Below are 21,130 nucleotides of genomic sequence, written 5' to 3' on the forward strand. Positions count from 1 at the left end.
TTATCAAAGTTTTGTCAAAGACAAATACCAGGAAGTATCAACAATAAAGCACCTTTAAAGCATGACACACCAAGAAGAGAAAAAAAAAATTCATCGTTAAAAATAAAAAACTCACACAAAAGTTCAATTACCAAACTCTCCCGGCTCCAATCTGTCCTGAATGCTGCTGCCAGGATCATATTCCTCACCAACCGTTACACCGATGCCTGTACCTTGTGCCAGTCAGTACACTGGCTACCCATCCACTTCAGAATCCAGTACAAAACTACTACCCTCATCCACAAAGCACTCCATGGCTCAGCACCACCCTACATCTCTTCCCTGGTCTCAGCCTACCACCCTACTCGTGCCCTCCGCTCTGCTAATGACCTGAGGTTAGCTTCCTCAATAATCAGAACCTCCCACTCCCGTCTCCAAGATTTTTCACGTGCTTCGCCAATTCTTTGGAATTCACTACCCAGATTAATCCCCAATCCCCACAGTTTTAAGCGTGCCCTAAAAACTCATTTGTTCAGATTTGCCTACCGCCTCAACGCATTAACCTAACTATCCCTGTGTGGCCCATTCAAAAGAAAAAAAAACAAACTTAAACCATAATCAGGTTCCTCGCATCATGTTCTCATACACTTCATGCAGTTAATAGCCTCTGTGTCTGTACTGCTACATACTTAGGCAGTTAACTGGTTCATGCAGCTTTACATGAACACCCGAGTCTAACACTATGGCTGGTCCAAATAACTAAAGCAATTGTTACCATCCACCTCTCGTGTCTCCCCTTTTCCTCATAGTTTGTAAGCTTGCGAGCAGGGCCCTCATTCCTCCTGGTATCTGTTTTGAACTGTGATTTCTGTTATGCTGTAATGTCTATTGTCTGTACAAGTCCCCTCTATATTTTGTAAAGTGCTGCGGAATATGTTGGCGCTATATAAATAAAATTATTATTATTATTATTAATAATAATGTAAAACCACAGGTAACCTAATTTAACTAATAGGTGCAGAAATGGTGCACTAAAATTCTGCAGTGTCAAAAACTCACCAAAAGCTTATTGTGGGAACATAGCCTCAACCATCTGAAAAATATGTGCAGCTGTAGTAACAAGAACATCAATCTGTTTGGTGATGGCCTTATAGCCTTTACCTTTAACATGTTTGTCTATAATTTTCTTTCTAATCTCTTGAGACAACGCTCTCCTTAGCTTTCTTCGGTCCATGTTCAGTGTGGTACACACCATGATACCAAACAGCAGAGATACCCGTTATGTAGCTACAGGAAGAATTCTAGTTTAACCTGCCCTATGGTCAATTCATTTTCAATCTTTCTAGCGGCACCACTATTTTTCTCCATGCCTTTTCATTAGTCTGCTTTTGAATTGTGGTTCAACAGAAAAACAAAAAAAAAGAAAAAAAAGAAAAAAGAGTCTTATTTTTCATTAGTTGATATTCAGTAAATTTAAATGGAAAATTACTTTGTCAGTTCCAAGCTCTCTCAATGACTATTGTGGGTTTTTCTTACGTTAACAGAAGGGTACCAACAATCTTGTCCATGTGTGTATTTGAAGTGTGGGAGGAAAGCCACACAAAATTGGCGAGAATATACTCCTTGCTGATGTTGTCCTTAGTGCGATGTGAATCCAGGACCCCAGTTCCGCAAGACTACAGTGCTAAGCACTGAGCAACTGTGCTGATTATTAGCATGTTTAATATTCCCCAAGATAAAGGTTTTTAAAGCGATTGTCCGACCCCGAAATCCATATATTTTTTAAAGTTACACTGTGGTGTATTGAAATATAAAGCATCCCTATAAAAAATATTTTTGTATCGACCTTTCATTCTACTAGAACTTCACTGCTGCATTCAGTTTGTTTACACATGATGGGACCAGGTTGACCACACAGCTGTTTCACGCAAACCCACAGCTTGCACTGCGCCACACTGATGCACAGGAGACTGAAGAGTCTCACTGCACAAATGGTGGAATCGCTTTTAGTACTTCTGCAGAAGAAGGGTGGGGGGTCTGCCAGAGACTGGGGGAAGACATCATATGTGATGTACAGTGCTGCGGTAGCACCGTACGCAGTGAAGAGGCAGTGACCCACAAAGTTCCAACACAAAGTCTCTTTAATGTGTTACTTCACACAGTCCATTCCTCACAAGTGCATAGAATTCATGTTTAGTTCACATAAACACTGCACTACATAATACACGGCATCTTCCAAGTTACAGTCCCTACACACACCGGACTTCTCTTTGCCCAGTTTGCGTGGGGTGACTGCAGGTCGACCAAGTCTCTTACACACACAGCTTCATGTTGCAGACACTACACACGCCAGTCCTCCTCTGACTAATGCCTGTGGGTGTCCTGCTGTATCACAGTCTCTTTACTCACACAGCCGTACACAGTCCAGGATATCCTCCGGATCGCAGCCGGGCACCATATCCACTTGTGTTGCAATCGTTACACACGCCAGTCCTCCTCCGGGCACAGGACATCCACTTCTGCAACCAGTTACCATGGATGACTTGCATAGCTGTGTATGCTGCGGGTGCCAGTGCTATTGGCTCCGCTTGCATGCTGCGCTCTGCACAGTAGCAAGTAACAACTCACTCTAGCTCTGACACACCCAAACCCTCTACTGCAGGGCTTTTTAACAAACCTGTGGCTTCCTGCCACATGGAAAACATGGACCGGACATCAAACGGACTGCACCACAACATACTGCAGTCAGTTTCAAAACACACATTCCAGAGCCAGTTTTCCCTACATCTATCTTGGACAATAACATGTCCAAGGGTACACTTATTTTTATTATTTCTAAACTGCATTGCAGTTACCGCTACGCCCGTGACTGCCATGCACACCTATGCCAGCTTGTTATGTAATTGTTTTTGTTTCTAGATATTTAATTCTCTTCTGCTTGTCCTTATGCCAAGAGTTCGCATAACTGTTTTTCAAAGGGGTTTATGATCCATGTAGACCTGGACATTTGTTTATCTGATCACTACATTTATTGTGCCCTGCTGTCTCAATTGAGTTAGATTGATTGGTAACGAGAGGGGGGAAGACCAAAAAAAAAAAAAAAAAGTGAGATCTAAGAGCTGGCCACCTATAAATGTAGATATAGCTTGGGGAAGCATTCATGCAGGGGGCATTCGTGCACTATTATTCGTGTACATTTTTTTTTTCAAAGTACTTTTTTTTCTAAGTATTCAGCAGTTATAACATGGCAGTTAGACAGGGCAGGAGACAGGTAAGACAATCAAAATCTATTCCCTATTCAGTTGGCACACAGCAAATACTCACCATATGTATTGGTATAATCTATATCATGGCTGCTGCTTTCACACACAATCACCGCCCTTGCATCAACTCTTTACACTCCATCCATATTGGCCCCTCTGTCCTGGCCTCTCCTATGTATAGCACTCATGCTCTGTTCACATTGCTTAACAGTACAGATCCATTCAGTCCCACCATCCAACACAAGAGACGCTCTCACAAATCACTTAACCATCTGCTCACTCTTTCTATCCTCCTTCTCCTAGTTGCTGGAGACATCTCTCCGAACCCCGGCCCCCCATGTTATAGCCAGTCAAACCTCCCAACTGCTACACCCAGAAACCCCTCTAACCTTATTAATATTCCATGCATGCCTTCTGTCTCTTTCAATTGTGCTCTTTGGAATTCTCGCTCTGTGTGTAATAAACTCTCCTTCATTCATGACTTCTTCCTTTCTAACTCTCTTAATCTCCTGGCTCTTACTGAAACCTGGATCCAGCAGTCAGACACCACCGCTGCTGCTGCTCTCTCATTTGGTGGACTACACTTTTCTCATACCCCAAGATCAGACAACAGAGCAGGTGGAGGCGTTGGTCTGCTCCTTTCACCCAAATGTACCTTCCAAGTTATCCCCCAAGTACCCTCACTTGTATTCCCTTCCTTTGAGGTCCATGCTGTCAGATTCTACGTCCCCTTCTCCATGCGAGTGGCGGTGGTGTATCGTCCTCCCGGCCCCTCTCACCAGTTCCTGGATCATTTTGCCACCTGGCTTCCACACTTTCTCTCTTATGACACCCCCACCCTCATCATGGGTGATTTCAATATCCCAATTGCTTCTCCCCTCTCCCCATCTGCTTCTCACCTTTTATCTCTAACCTCCTCTTTCGGCCTCTCGCAGCATACTAACTCTCCAACACATGATGATGGAAACTCCCTTGATTTGGTCTTCTCCCGGCTTTGCTCACTGGATGATTTCACAAACTCCCCTCTCCCGCTCTCTGACCACAACCTTCTTTCATTCTCTATCAAGAACTGCCATCCCGCTCAGGTCACCCCCACTTTCCACACTTATAGAAACATACAGGCCATTAACACCCAGAAACTTATGAAGAACTTGCAGTCTTCATTGGCCCCAATCTCCTCCATCTCTTGTCCTGATTCTGCTCTGAAGCATTACAATGAAACCCTGCAAAGTGCCCTGGAAGAAGCTGCACCTCCTATACATAGAACAACTCGGCACAGACTGCGACAACCGTGGCACACGCTGCAAACACGTTTCTTGCAGCGGTGCTCCAGGTGCGCCGAACGTCTGTGGAGAAAATCTAATCTGCCCGAAGATTTCATCCATTATAAGTTCATGTTAAAAACATACAACTCTGCCCTTCACCTCTCCAAACAAACCTATTTCAACACCCTCATCACCTCGCTGTCCAATAACCCTAAACGTCTCTTTGACACTTTCCGGTCCCTACTCAACCCAAGAGAGCAGGCCCCAACCACAGATCTCCACGCTGACGATCTGGCCAATTACTTCAAAGAAAAAATTGACCACATTCGACAGGAAATCATTTCCCAATCTCTTCATACCAAGCACTGTCCTCCCTCCCCCACTGCATCTAGTTCACTCTCTGACTTTGAACCAGTTACAGAAGAAGAAGTAAGCAGGCTCCTTGCATCTTCTCGCCCGACCACTTGCACCAGCGACCCCATTCCGTCGCATCTCCTCCAGTCCCTTTCCCCGGCTGTCACCTCTCACCTAACAAAAATATTCAACCTTTCCCTCACTTCCGGTATTTTTCCCTCCTCATTTAAGCATGCCATCATACATCCACTACTTAAAAAGCCCTCCCTCGATCAAAATTGTGCCGCTAATTATAGACCTGTCTCTAATCTTCCCTTCATCTCTAAACTCCTGGAACGCCTGGTCCACTCCCGTCTTACCCGCTATCTCTCAGATAATTCTCTTCTCGACCCTCTTCAATCTGGTTTCCGCTCTTTACACTCTACTGAAACTGCCCTCACTAAAGTCTCTAATGACCTACTAACAGCTAAATCTAATGGTCACTATTCCATGCTAATTCTCTTGGATCTCTCCGCAGCATTCGCACTGTGGATCATCAGCTCCTCCTCACTATGCTCCGCTCCATCGGCCTCAAGGACACCGTTCTCTCTTGGTTCTCCTCCTATCTCTCTGGCCGATCCTTCACTGTTTGTTTTGCTGGTTCCTCCTCCTCTCACCTTCCCCTTACTGTTGGGGTTCCTCAAGGATCAGTCCTAGGCCCCCTCCTCTTCTCTTTGTATACTGCCCCTATTGGACAAACAATCAGTAGATTTGGTTTCCAGTACCATCTCTATGCTGACGACACCCAATTATATACCTCTTCTCCTGTTATCACGCCGACCTTTTTAGAAAACACCAGTGATTGTCTTACCGCTGTCTCTAACATCATGTCCTCCCTCTATCTGAAACTGAACCTGTCAAAAACTGAACTCCTCGTGTTCTCTCCCTCTACAAACCTACCTTTGCCCGACATTGCCATCTCTGTGTGCGGTTCCACCATTACTCCAAAGCAACATGCCCGCTGCCTTGGAGTCATCCTTGATTCCGAGCTTTCATTCACCCCCCACATCCGATCACTGGCTCGCTCTTCTTATCTGCATCTCAAAAACATTTCCAGAATTCGCCCTTTTCTTACTTTCGACTCTGCAAAAACTCTTACTGTCTCACTTATTCATTCTCGTCTGGACTATTGTAACTCTCTACTAATTGGCCTACCTTTTACCAGACTCTCCCCGCTCCAATCTGTCCTGAATGCTGCTGCCAGGATCATATTCCTCGCCAACCGTTACACCGATGCCTCTACCTTGTGCCAGTCATTACACTGGCTACCCATCCAATCCAGAATCCAGTACAAAACTACTACCCTCATCCACAAAGCACTCCATGGCTCAACACCACCCTACATCTCCTCTCTGGTCTCAGTCTACCAACCTACCCGTGCCCTCCGCTCTGCTAATGACCTCAGGTTAGCATCCTCAATCAGAACCTCCCACTCCCGTCTCCAAGACTTTACACGTGCGGCGCCGATTCTTTGGAATGCACTACCTAGGTTAATACAATTAATCCCCAATCCCCACAGTTTTAAGCGTGCACTAAAAACTCATTTGTTCAGATTGGCCTACCGCCTCAACGCATTAACCTAATTATCCCTGTGTGGCCTATTAATAAAAAACAACAACATAATCACGTTCCTCCATCATGTTCTCATACACTTTATGCAGTTAATAGCCTCTGTGTCTGTACTGTTACATACTTAGGCAGTTAACTGGTTCATGCAGCTTTACATGAACACCCGAGCCTTACACTATGGCTGGTCCAAATAACTAAAGCAATTGTTACCATCCACCTCTTGTGTCTCCCCTTTTTCCTCATAGATTGTAAGCTTGCGAGCAGCAGGGCCCTCATTCCTCCTGGTATCTGTTTTGAACTGTGATTTCTGTTATGCTGTAATGTCTGTTGTCTGTATAAGTCCCCTCTATAAGTTGTAAAGCGCTGCGGAATATGTTGGCGCTATATAAATAAAATTATTATTATTATTATTATTATTATGGACTTCATACGCTCCCATGCACATCCAGGGGAGGACACACAGCGACCCCTACCTGTGACATTGGTCACTTCTTCACTATTGCAATCATAGCTACGCCTGCAACTGCAATAGTCCCTCATTACCTCACTACGCCTCCGTGCGCATTCTGGGGAGCACAAACAGCACCCCCTAGCTGTAACAGGGATCACTGCCTCACAGACATTATGACCAGTTTCTGAACAGGAAATAAAATTAGTTGGTTTGTGACCAAATCCTCCGATTCAGAAATGAGGATGGTCACATGCCAAAGTGTAGTATCCAGGCAAAAGTGCAGAATGCTGACAGTGATTATATCACAAACTATTACCATTCCACAGCCTAGATACACATGTTACAAAAAAAAAAAACCTGGATAGCCCATTTAAAGGGAACCTGTAACCCCCAAAATTGAATATGAGCTAAGCCCACCAGCATCAGGGCTTATATACAGCATTCTGTAATGCTGTAGATAAGCCCCCGAATGTATCCTGAAAGATGAGAAAAAGAGGTTAGATTATACTCAACTTGGGGGGGGGCGTTCCGGTCCGATGGGCGTCGCGGTCTGGTCCGGGGCCTCCCATCTTCATAAGATGACGTCCTCTTCTTGTCTTCACGCTGCGGCTCCGGCGCAGGCGTACTTTGCCCTGTTGAGGGCAGAGCAAAGTACTGCAGTGCGCAGGCGACGGGCCTCTCTGACCTTTCCTGCCGCAGCGTGAAGACAAGAAGAGGACGTCATCTGATGAAAATGGGAGGCCCCGGACCAGACCGCGACGCCCATCAGACCGGAACGCCCCTGGGTGAGTATAATCTAACCTCTTTTTCTCATCTTTCAGGATACATCGGGGGCTTATCTACAGCATTACAGAATGCTGTATATAAGCCCCTCATGCTGGTGGGCTTAGCTCATCTTCGATTTTGGGGGTGACAGGTTCCCTTTAAGGGGTGCAGTTTCCAAAATGGCTTTGGCACCCAATGTCCTATGAACTGCTACTTCATTTTTAAGGCCTGTATTTTAGTCATGCAGCCGTCTGGGACCACTTTTAGATTATTGCAAAACAACTGCAGAGACTATATAATTTATATTGTGCTGGTTTCCCCGGTTTGGTCCACTGCATTAAAGAAAAAAAACCTGAATCTGCAAAAAAAAAAAAAAATTTTTTTTTAAATGATGCTTACTTTTCAAATCCACTTTGCATTAATTTCTGTGATGCAACAAAAGTGCTAAAAAAAAAATCCATAATCTATTTTGAATACTTTAACGTGACATGTTTTAAAATGGGGTAATACGGCAGAGTTTCTAATATATGGGCCACTTATAACCTATTCCCTCTGCGGCCATTTTTAAGTTGTATTTCCCTTCCAAGACGTATAACTTTTTTGATGTTTCCAGCCAGAGACATACGAGGGCTTGTTCTTTGCGGGAAGAGTTGTAGTTTTGAAACACTCCCTGACACCATAGATTTTACCACATAAAATACTTGAAAAGGAGAAAAAAAATCCAAGTACGATGAAACTGTAAAAAAAACAAAAAACAACCGCATTTGTGACATAGTTTCTGGGGTTTTGTGTTTATGGTGTGATAAACAATGACCTGGAACATAATTCTTCAGTATGATATCAAACATGTTCCTTTTTTCTTAAGCTAATATAGTGGTGAAAAAAATCTGAAGCTTGTAAAAAAAAAATAAAAAAATAGTTTGTAGCCATTTTCTGAGACCCTTAAAGGGTTTTTCTAAGGTAATTTTAATCAATACATCTTAAGATAATAATAATTTCCATAACTGGATGTGTTTCAAAAAATGTCCCTGTGCTGAGATAATCTTATAAATGTGCCCCTGCTGTGTATCGTGTAACGGCTATGTCTGACCGTACAGGAACATGGTCTGATCATACCACAGCTCCTGGGCAGGGGAGGAAGCAAAAGAGGATACAGACATTACAGCACGGGATCACAGCTGATTCTATTTGTGAAATAAAGCATTTCCCCACCTGTTTTTTAAAAAAATGTTTTACCTTAAAGAAACACCGGATTACGTACCGGTAATGCTCTTTTATAGAGCCACGACAGCACCCACTTGAGAGAGGGGATCCGCCCCTTAGGAACAGGAAACCCTATGGAGAGAATAAAAGGGGCGGTCCCCCTCGCTCCCACAGTTGGGTTACAGAGAATGAGAGGAACCGCCCACCAGTATTAGTAGGCAATCCAATATCATCGTTTATCTTTAGTTAACATAAGTATAGCTAACTACAAGAACCATTCACCCTTATCAGTGCTCATATATAAAATTTACTTATTAGGGAGGGAAGTGAAGGGGTGCTGTCGTGGCTCTATAAAAGAGCATTACCGGTACGTAATCCGGTGTTTTCTCTTCGCCACGACAGCACCCACTTGAGAGACTTACAGAGATAGTCATTTGGGAGGGATCACCGTGTTAAGAACAGATCTACCGAAAGACAAGTCAGATGAGGAAGACAAGTCCAATCTATAGTGAGTATAGAAGGTAGTAGGAGAAGACCAGGTTGCGGCCTTACATATCAGTTCTATTGGAACCTCCGCTCTCTCAGCCCAGGATGAAGACATCGCACGGGTAGAGTGTTCTTTTACAGTCTCGGGCGGATTCTCCCCTTTTGCTGAATAGGCCAGACAAATTGCGTCCGAAATCCATCGAGACAACGTGTTCTTCGTGACACCAGAACATTTCTTGTGGCCCTGGAAGGAAACAAAGAGAGCCCTGCTCTTCCTCCAGGGGCTAGTTCTGTCTAGGTAAGCTATTACTGCTCTTTTAACATCTAAAGTATGGTACCTTTCCTCTTCCTGATTTGTGGGATTACTATAGAAGGAAGGAAGGAAGATCTCTTGGGATCTGTGAAACTTGGTCCGTACTTTAGGTACGTAAGAAGGGTCTGTTTTTAAGACAATCCTATCCTGGAAAATTGACAGAAAGGAAGGATCTATCGATAATGTCTGAATATCGCCTACTCTTCTGGCTGATACTAAAGCAACAAGGAAAGCTGTTTTAAGAGTAACATACTTTATATGGGCTGAGTGTATCGGCTCGAATGGTCCCCCTGTTAGGGCCTCTAGAACTAGATTAAGATCCCATGGTGGTATGTGGGGAATCTGGATTGGTTCTGCCCGTTGGCATGCTGAGATGAACCGTGCTACCCATCTGTCTCCTGCAATATTGTGACTATACAGAGCTCCTAGAGCAGAAACCTGCACTTTTAGTGTACTGACCGATAAGCCTAAGTCACGTCCTTTCTGAAGAAATTCTAAAATTGCAGAAATAGGAATTTCTTCTGATAGAGCTGCAGGGTAGAAAGTTAGAAATTTTTTCCCCCATATTCTCACATATATGGTTGTTGTAGACCTCTCTCTACTAAGTAGAAGGGTATCAATCAATCAATCTCTCTGAAAACCCCCTTAGTTTTAATAGTTGCCTTTCAAACACCAGGCTGTCAACCGTAGGCCCTTCACATGAGGGTGGTTGAAGGGACCCTGAGAGAGAAGGTCCTGAGTCTCTGGAAGGATCCATGGATCTTCAACCGACATGGCCCTGAGGCACGAAAAACATGGCCTCTTGGGCCAGAATGGTGCTATTAGGATTATGCTCGCTTTGTCTTCCCTTATCTTCCTGATTACGGTCGGAAGGAGTATTAATGGAGGGAAGGCATAAGCTTGTCGGAATGTCCATGGAACTTGGAGAGCATTTAGGATATCTGGGTTGTCGGACAGGAACAATGAAGCGAACTTTTTGACCTGTCTGTTGCCTCTTGTTTCAAACAGGTCTATGTCGGGGGTGCCCCCCTTCTTGGCTATCATCTTGAAGATATGCCGACTGAGTTCCCACTCTCCTTGGTGGAGAGTGGCGGCTGAGGAAATCTGCCTTCGAATTTTCCACTCCTCTGACATGCAATGTCGACCAAGACCGGAGATGTATCTCGGCCATAGATAGGATCTTGTCTGTTATAGACATGAAAGTTCCCGATTGGGTTCCTCCTTGATGGTTTATATATGCAACGGATATCATGTTGTCTGACAGTATCCTTGTGTGAGTTCCGTGTAACTGTGGAAGGAATTTACATATGGCATGATAAACTGCTTTCAGCTCTCTTTCATTAAAGGAATCCTTCGACTCACTAAGAGACCATTGGCTCTGAACTATCTGGTCTTCCAAATGTGCTCCCCAACCAGTAGGACTGGCGTCAGAAAAAATTATTCTTGAAGGTTTAATCACCCAGGGGACTCCACCGATCAGATGGTCTGGTTCTAACCACCAGTGGAGAGACTCTAACACATTTAATGGGAGGCAGAGGCGACTACTCAAATGGCCTTGCAATTTTTCATCTTCCCGTAAAATTGTGTATTGTAACCGCCTAGCGTGAAACTGAGCCCATGCAACCGCCGGAATATATGATGTAAAGGAACCCAAAAGAGACATACCTTCTCTAAGGGAAATTACCGGGTTATTAATAACTGATTGTACTTTCTTTATTTTTAACTGTTTGGATTCTGGGAGGAAGCATCGCTGACATTCAGAGTCTAGGATAAGACCCAGAAATGTCTGACGGGTTGTTGGAGATAATCTGGATTTTTCCCAGTTAATTAACCATCCCATTTCCTGTAGAGATGAGATCGTATCAGATAGGGGCTGTTCACATTGTGAGGGGGAGTTTCTTACCACCAGAAGGTCATCTAAATATGGAACTATGAGGGTATCTTTTAATCTTAAAAACAACATTACTTCCGACATTAGAAAAGACTCCGGGAGCTATTGACAGTCCGAAGGGCATTGCTGTGTATTGAAAATGACGTATTTGCCCCTTGATCATGATTGCTACACGCAGATATTGCTGATGTTCAATATAAATTGGTAGATGGTAATATGCATCTTTTAGGTCGAGGACTGCCATAAAGCACCCAGGGAATAGAAGTTTTACTGTGGACCTAATTGATTCCGTCTTGGAGGTTTGATTTACTAGAAAGAGATTCAATTTTTTTTTTTTTTTTTTTAAGATTTATTATAGCCCTATATGATCCGTCAGGCTTTGGGATCAAAAATAAAGTGGAGTAAAAACCTTTTCCCCTCTGATGGAACGGAACTTCCACTAATACTCTCTTGGATAGGAGATTAATTATTTCCTGTTCCAAAAATTGTTGTTGGGCTTCAGACTTTAAAGAAGTCAATAGGAATGAGTCCGGAGGGACTCTGGAAACTTTAATTTTAAGTCTAAAGTTATGAGGCTAGTCGCCCAGGAGTTATATGTAACTGCACACCATTGTGTGGTGAAAAAGGACAATCTGCCATCTGCTGGCAAATCTGCACTAACGCGGTTTGTCTTCCATTTTAAATGGACGTTTTCCCGAAAAAGGTGCCTCTTTGTTTGTTATCTCTATTGGCCCAGCGGTCTTGGTTTTTAAAATCCCTTTTATTAAGGATGGGTCTTCGGAATGCTCTCCCTGGCATGGAAGGCCACATAATTTGATTTTTGTTTGGGCGTCTCCCTTCCAACCTTTTTAGCCACAGGGCGCGACGGGCCGCGTTAGTGAGGCCTGCTGACTTGGCAGCCAACCTGATAGAGTCTGCAGATGAGTCTGCTAAAAATGCTGTAGCGCCTCTGATTAGGGTTAAAGAAGAGATCAGTTTTTCTCTAGACAGGCCCCCTTTTTAGACCTTCCTCCAGGTCATTAAGCCAGACTAACATGGACTTTGCCGTACATGTAGCTGATATAGCCGGTTTGAATGCCCCAGTACATGATTCCCATGCCCGTTTTAACAAAGAGTCAGCTTTGCCATCTAGGGGGTCTTATAAGGAACCAGAATTTTTCACAGGCAGCAAGGATTCTTTGGACATTGCCACCGCTGCGTCTACCTTCGGGGCTTTAACCCACGCAGACATGTCCTTATCCTTAAAGGGATAACGCCTCTTTGATGACGATGGTAATCCTCTCTGCCCCTGACTCTCCCATTCTTTCTTAACCAGATCTTTGATTGGTGTTATTACGGGAAAGGTAGGCCTTTTCTTTTCTGACAATCCTGCGATCATTATATCTTGCGGTGTCCTAAGGTTTTTACTTTCTTTTATACCCACGGTGTTAAATACAGACCTGACAAGATTATCTATACTGTCTGTAGGAAAACACATATCTTGCTCCCCTTTCGAGGAATTATATTCCAGGGACACATCCGTATCTTCCTTATCAGAAGAATGATCTGATCTTGGAGAATTATACTTCCTGCTCTTAGTTTCAGGAATACTTGAACTACGGAACGCTCGTAACTCGTCCCTGATCACTCTCAATACAGACATAACACATTTTCTTTGTGTAATTATCCGGGAGGGGCTGGGTACATAAGGCACATTGTCTGTGCTTCGATTTCGATCTTTTTGTCTAGGGTATATAAATAAGAGGGGCCATGATTAGCTTAATAGGGAGGGTACACACTCACCCCAGTGAAGCAGATGGTCAAGGTACCGGCCGTAGAGGAGGAGATGCAAGCACAGGCTGAGATGAAGATCGGTCAGATCTCTTCTCTTTTGTGCTCTTTGAGGAGGATTTTCGTCCGCTGCATGCGCTGCTGCGAGGGAAGTTAGCGGTGACCTCTGAAAGCACCGCTGAGTCCTGAGGTGGCGTCGCCATGCTTGGATGCCGAGGAATCAGAGCCGGCGTCATTCAATGCTGGGCGCATCCATCTTCTTCCTGTTGAACCCGGAAGTTCTCACCACTTCCGGGTCGCGGCCATCTTGGATTTTGTGTGCACTGCCCGGCGTCATCTCTCCTCTGCTCTCGCCCTGGACGCTTCCATATCACCTCCAGGGGAGCCAAATGGCAGCTACATACTCGCGCATATCGCTAGCAGCAGCGTCGCGCATCGGAGCATGAATATCTGCCGCAGGCCCGCTGATGCGTCCTCCTGCCCGTGATCCATGTGACCTCCTGCCCTGGCCTCACGGAGCCTGCCAGCAGAGGGGGGAAAACTGACACCAGGACCCCCGACGCTGCTTCCAGCACTGGAGCCCCTGCCGTCCTCACAGGTAAACCGCACAGGCGGCATCCAGGCTAGGTATCCTCTTCTCCATGGGTTCCCTTAGGAACAGGAAACCAACTGTGGGAGCGAGGGGGACCGCCCCTTTTTTTCTCTCCATAGGGTTTCCTGTTCCTAAGGGGCGGATCCCCTCTCTCAAGTGGGTGCTGTCGTGGCGAAGAGAAAAGAATTATTAGTGATCCTGTTCTGTAATGTCTGTATAGTATTTTGCTTCCTCCCCTGCCCAGTAGATGTGGTATGATCAGACCATGTTCCTGTACGGTCACACACGGCCATTACACAGACAACATCAGGGGCACATTTATAAGATTATCTCAGAACAGGAACTTTTTTTTAAACTCATGCAATTGTGGAAATTATTATTATTCCAAGATCTATTGAATAAAATGAACTTTGTCATGGGAAAACCCCTTTAACTTTTTAATTTTTACATCAATGTGGAAATATTTCGAATTTAAAAGTCTTTAATTTCAGTTAATTGTTCAGAATAAGTTGCCATGTAAGCACACGAAGAATAACGTCATTTCAGGCCATATCCTGCATTTTCCACCAGTTTTCCCCTGTTTAATTATCAGTTTTCCCAAAGCTAGTCAGTGGAGACTAGCTGATATAATGTATTTCTGTGCACTGTATGGAAGACATTAGGGATTTCTGTTGTCTATTGAGAAGCAGCATTAGTATGGAAGACATTCTACAATCCAGCACTGGGGTAATTAACGAAAGCAGCAGCATCGGTCAGTGTCTGTCTGCTCTTCCTCCTTAATCTACTGTCCCCTGTACAATGACTTTAATAGGAAGCAGTAATCTGATCCCTCAGTTAGCTGTATTTCTGGGTGAATGAGGAGTTCAGAAGACAGGAAGAGAGTGGCTCATATGTGGCTGCAAAGCATAATGTTGAGAATATACATTACAAAGTTTATTATATTTGCTTGTACTATTAATATAGTTTACTGAAATGACAGTGACCATTTGAGTACAAACAATGTCTGCCTGCGGAGAGGCATTCCATACCTTGATGGACAGATTCTTGTTCAGCAAACAGCTTTGTGACTAGTGGGAAAATCACCCACATGGCGAAGAAGTAGGCAGAGCAAAGACCTTTCTGAGTAAGAAGCATCATCGGTATGCCCCAAGAAAGTAAGGAAGCATCGAAGAACAGGTCTCCCAAATACTGTCTACTTGTGTTCTGAGAAACATGAAAAACAAGTATGGTCAAAAAACATCTACTGTACTTTCTATGCTATTTCCAGCATCCACTACGTCATTTCTAATAACTCTAATCTCACAAAGGTACATTAAACAGGTACTGGAATCATAAAATATAGGTCTCCTAACAGTTAAAGGGATTATGTGGCTACAGCTACAACTGTGCTCATGTTGCACGTGTCCATATTAACATAAAACCCTAAACCAATCTGCAGCATCACCAGCAAGAGTAAACTTTACTGCATACTAGCGAGTGGCCACTGGACTGGAGCACAAGCCTCAGACACTGGATGCCAGGTTGGTGGCCACAGGCCTTGCATAGAATAACTTGCATTGTTGGACAGCAAGCTGAAGCTGCCCAGGTAAAGAAGCGTCTAGATAAAACTCTACCTAGTAGTATTTATCTTGAGAGAACTTCATTTTAAACTTGCCATATAGAGGTGATTAGGTTTCTATTAATGTAAACAATTTCGATAGACATTTAAAGTGTTTTTCCACTACGAATTTCACCCCCTTTCAAAATGTCCTAACTCTTTCTAACAAACTTTCTAATATACTTCTATTACTCCTATAAGCTCATCTCTATGTGGGCCATCTAATCTGGTTTGGATTCTGGCTCTGTTACTTTAGGTCTGGCAGCCAGAATCGGATGAACTGAGTAGCACAAGACATTGGTGAGGGCGAGGCTACCTCTCAGTGACAGCAGACTTCACTCCTTCTCGGCACAGATCCTGCCGATGCTGTGGAGTGCCGTTCCTTCAGCTCACAAGAAAGTATATCACAGGGCTTGTCAGCTGAAGGGACTACACTCCAAAGCTGCAGCAGGATCCAAGCAGAGAGTGAAGCCTGATCCGAGCTCGGACATGCGTGGTGCCTACAGACTGCCGATGCTTTGAAGTGTCATCCTTTCAGCGGACAAGCCCTGTGAAATGCTTTCTAACAATCAGCTGCACATCACAGTGCTTGTCAGGTGGAGGAGAGGCACTCCAAAGCACGGGCAGGATACAGGAAGAGGAGGAGCGTGAAGTCTGGTCTGGCCATGCTTCCTAGACTGCAGTCACTCACAGAGGTGGCTCAGCCACCACCAATGACTTGTTACACTCAGTTTGTCCCATTCCTGTTTCCAGACCGCAAGCAGCAGAGCCAGAATCCCAACGGAAGACTAGATGTCCCACATAGAAATGAGCTTATAAGAGCAGGGCAGGTAATAGGAGTGTATTAAAAAACTGATAGGAAGTGTTACGAGATATGTAAGGGGATTAAATTAGTAGTAGAAAACCTCTATAAAGTGATCCTTTCACCAATTTGAGCATGTTAAACTGGCCACATCATGGAATGGTGGCTGTAAAGCTGAGCAAAACATAGTTTTCAATTTCTCCTCTCCTTTTCAGAGATCGCAGCTTGTAAAGTATAGGTTGTAATGTATGTTATAGTAAGACTGGATGTTACCAAAGATTGTCTCTGGGAGCATGTACTTCTTCCCCTGCATGAATTTAACGAATAAAGAGCAGGCAGCATCATGCACGGGAGAAAAGAACAGGCCCTCTTCTCGTCATTGATCTCAGCAGCTACCGAGTAAAGATAGAAAGGAGCTACGCAGCCATGGCTTCATCTGGAGTTCTAATTGGCTCTTTATGACAGTTTACCTAATTTCATTTGCAGTTATAAAAACCCATGTAACCCTAAATTCTGGCCACTTAAAGCAGTGGCTCAGGCATGGGAGGTGGTGAGAACCATGCTTTATATATCATTACAAACATTTCCAGATCTCATCTCACAGCAGTCAGTGTGGGAGGTATGAGAGAGCTGACAGCACTAGGAGATGAGACTGGGAAGTGTTTGTAATGATACATAACTCAACTCTACGAAGTAGCTGCCAAGTTATGTCACATTACAAAACACTCCCAGATCTCATCTCACAGTGCTGTCAGGTCTCACCCTCCCCCCACACTGACTGCCATGAGACGAGACCAGAAAGAGTATAGAATGATACCTAACTCCACTCTGCTGCATCTTCACACAGTAGCTGCAGAGATCAGTGAGAAGAGTAGCTTTAAACATCAGTGAGCAGGGGAAGAAGTACATACCCGAGAGAGAAATCTCTGGTAATGCCCAGTTGACGGATAACAAATTACAACCCAAACTTTAAAAGCTAATACCTCCGCAACATTGAGGAGAAATTTAAAAAATTATAACTATCTTTTACTTTTCTCTGCAGCCACTATTCCAAGATGTGGCTAGTTTAACATGCTGAAACTGGTGAAAGGTCCTCTTTATTGTTTATTTGTTAGTGACAACTACTATGGACAAGCAGAATAACAGACTAGATAAAAAATTACTGACGAAGCCTAGAAAATATTGTGAATTTTGAGGAATGGTTTTGGTCTGTAAATTTAATATGAAAAGTCATGGGAGATTAAAAACTTTTCACCACAGCCGATAGACCCATCCAACATTCACAAACTGATGATGATAACATATCCTTTAAACTTACACCAAAATAGAAGATTTTAGCCATGGTGTGCACCAGTATGATCTTAGCCACAGCAGCGGTGCCATACAGACCCACAGCGACATAAAAGTGAGTATACCAGGACAAGGCATTGCCAGTGAGAGAGACCAGCACCGACAGAATAAGGACCGTGACGAGCGCAGAGATCCAACTTGTTACATTGATGAACAGTCCAATCATGAGGTCTCGTGCATAGTTTGTACCTAAAGCCATATAAAAAATATTTAACATTACAATCTATAAAATAATAAATTATCAGAAATGTTGCAATTTTCACAATGGCCACCAAGACAATAATATACTCGCACTTCTTACCTGCTCGTCTATATTTAATGGTCTTTTTGCTCAGATAAAATAGTGTGACAGCCGCTATAACATAGTTTATAATAGTGCCAATGCGTGCCGGATAAGACACCACAAACAAGCCGCTGACATCAAAGAAGATCAAATTGCCATGGCGGAACTCTGAAGAGTCAGCAAGAAGGGGAGAAGATGCCAAATATTTTAAAACACCCAGTATGTTGTCACCTAGGAGGAAGCAGACATGTAATGTATCACCAATGTTTAGCATGGGACAAGAAGAAAGCAATCAAGATTTGCAACGACCATGAGCTCTTGTATCTAGTATGAAGAATGAAAAGCAGACACATCCTTCTCCCCTGAACACATCTGACTTCCGAGGAGAAGGCATTCGAAAAGTTAATTCTAATGTCTGCTATTAAAATACACCTTTTCTACAAAAGTAAAAGGTTAAAATTTGATCATCACACATAGGAGAGATCGAAGGGAAAATGGCAACATTAAATGTTATAATTAGAGGGGTAACATTGGAGAAATTAATGGAAAGTCTCACTTACCGGCCCTCTGAATAGAGTCCGTATGGATCCTGTCTGCTGTGTCATACTTTGTGTGATAAATGTAGCCATTTTCAATAAAAGCCAGATCAATACCTAAAATTAATTCAATAACAGTTTTATAAATGATCTATCATTTGTAAAGAATGTCTGATTATATACAGTATATGTACAGATGTGGACAAAAGTCTTTGAATGACACTTTTGGTTTTCATAAAGTTTGCGTCTTCTGTTTTTATAGTGCTAATTTGGATTAACTCTAGAGTGTTATAAAGCGTGATCAGACGAATTGTTAAAAAAATACAAAATCCTTGCCATGAAAAATTTACTTAAATCACAAAAAACATTTCCACTGACTATGCCCTGCCACAAAGTTACCTGCTTACATCATTTCAATAATTTTCTAAGGAGCTAGGGAGAAAGTGTAAATGAGGACAAGGCAGCTGATATCATCAGTCATGCTGTGGGCTTGTGCTTGAAGTTACTTTCTTCTGTTAGCCATGGTTACTTTCAAGGAAACACAAGCAGTCATTATTACAATGAATGAAGAGTGCTTTACATGCAAGGACAATATTGCTTGTAATATTGCCCCTAAGCATGAAGGAGTATCATGTCACAAAGCAAAAGAGATAATTTAGAGACTCGGTGAACAAAAGTTTGACATTCTGGGTCCATGACCATGAAACTCCCTCAGATCTCAATCCCATTGAGAATCTGTGGTCAATACTCAAAAAGCAGATGGACAAACAAAAACCACAGAAATTGTGATAAATGTCAAGCACTGATTAAACAAGAATGTGCTGCCATCATTCAGGATTCAGCTGATAGACAGCTTCAAGGGGAAATTACAGAAATCTCGAAAAATAAAAGGACAACGGTCTAAATATTGAGCATTTGCATAAACTTGATATATTTGTCAATAAAAGCTTAAAAACGTATTAAATGCTTAGAATTCTATTTCAGATAGTGACGGAAAATAGAATAGAAGATTCTACCTTAAAAAAATAAATCATGATTAGAAAAAAAAAAAAAGAATGCTTTACAGTCTGGCATTAGTTCTTAAAAAAGAAAAAAATAATATATATTATATAAATATTATATACATTTATATTAGAGAGAATATTTTACTGATTCTTCATATTGATGTTGTTTTTTTGTGTTTTTAATGATGTGTTTTCTAAGTTTTGATGTTGGATGTGAGAGCCTGGCTCATAATCTCCATTCTAGTTCATCCTATAAGTTTTCGATGAGGTTGGGGGTCACGATCAAGTGCTACTGCTTGTCCACTGCTGGACATCCCCCTTTGTCCCATATATTTAAAAAAAAAAACAAAAGAAAAAAACATTACCTCTTGTAATGGCGATTTTTTTTTTTGCCAATATTGGCGCTGATATGTCATATGACTGCTGCAGCCCGTCAGCAGATTCTGTCAGAGCAAATATTCAGCCTTATGGAATACCAAAAGGCTGCAGCTGGTCAGCACCTACTGATTGGCTGCAGAAGTCACATGACTGTCATAGGACCGCTAAGAAACAGTCCGCTAACATCAGAAGAACAGAACCAGGCCAGGGGGCAAGTATATATTTGTTTTTTATTATTATTACTTTATGTGGGGCAGTTTATCTATTAAAAAGGGGTTGTACAGTAGGGAGCAACCCCTTTAACACCTTAAAATTAAACGCCAACAAGATGTACCTTCAGTTAAAGCAGGGAATTGTACCTCAGAGTATATTAAAAACATTCATAAAATAAAAGTACTAACTTATAAAAGCCACTGACCAGGTATATTTCCAAAATCTCTGTAAATACGGAAATCTGTATCTGATGGAATAATGCCACTCTGAAAAATTTCCTGGGCCACCACAGATGCAAACGGGTGAACTGCAGCTGCAGAATAGGCTTGAACAAGCCATGGATTTTCAGGACCTGTAATTAAAGTGATAGAAAAAAACAACAAATTAACACCACAAAGTAAGTGATTTTTATAGAGATAGAGCTAGAATCACCTCCGTGCCAGGGCCGTTGCAGCGGTGTCCGCACTTGCTCTCCTGGGGCTCACGTGAGGTTGTCACATCAGCCTTTCGACCAATCAGTGCTAGCGTCATTGTCCCCCACCTTCGGACGTATAACTATTCAACAGCAAGTGAGACTCCTCACCTCCGCTTGATTACTTATACGTTTGAAAACAAGGGAATGATCACTTAACTTATACAGTGCAGAAAATAAGTATTTGGCACATTGCTGATTTTGCAAGTTTTCCCAGCTACAAAGGATGGAGAGAGCTGTATTTTTTATTGAATATGCCTCACACCATTCTATCACTTGACAGAACAACAGCCAGGACATCATGACTGTGTAAAGGAACACTCTACCAGCATAACATGGCTCCATCAAGAGGAACACAGATTTATCATTCTACAGAATGTCAGCTTAGGGGACCATGGCCCCGACTGAAAGAATACAGATCTGCTCCATTGATCATCACTGAACCCATGAATACATTTCGAGAAGCCAGGTTGGGACCATGCGGTCATCTGGCCACGTGCCTCAATGGACTGTCAGCTTCCTAAGCTTGTCATTACCTCCTCTCTGTGAATGCCC

General features: G+C 43.1%; 1 protein-coding gene across 1 annotated transcript in view; it reads right to left on the reverse strand.

Moving 5' to 3' along the window:
- The window catches only part of ERMP1 (endoplasmic reticulum metallopeptidase 1), a 71,082-nt gene that overhangs the window by 23,017 nt on the left and 26,935 nt on the right, over positions 1–21,130 (reverse strand). The window contains exons 5-9 of the mRNA XM_077249174.1: positions 20,309–20,455; positions 18,533–18,625; positions 17,991–18,203; positions 17,658–17,878; positions 14,969–15,143 (exon numbers count right to left, since the gene is read on the reverse strand). Of these exons, the coding sequence (XP_077105289.1) occupies positions 14,969–15,143; positions 17,658–17,878; positions 17,991–18,203; positions 18,533–18,625; positions 20,309–20,455 (849 nt within the window). The remainder of the gene's footprint in view (positions 1–14,968; positions 15,144–17,657; positions 17,879–17,990; positions 18,204–18,532; positions 18,626–20,308; positions 20,456–21,130) is intronic.

This window comes from Ranitomeya variabilis, chromosome 1, assembly GCF_051348905.1.
Source record: "Ranitomeya variabilis isolate aRanVar5 chromosome 1, aRanVar5.hap1, whole genome shotgun sequence".
Taxonomy (NCBI): domain Eukaryota; kingdom Metazoa; phylum Chordata; class Amphibia; order Anura; family Dendrobatidae; genus Ranitomeya; species Ranitomeya variabilis.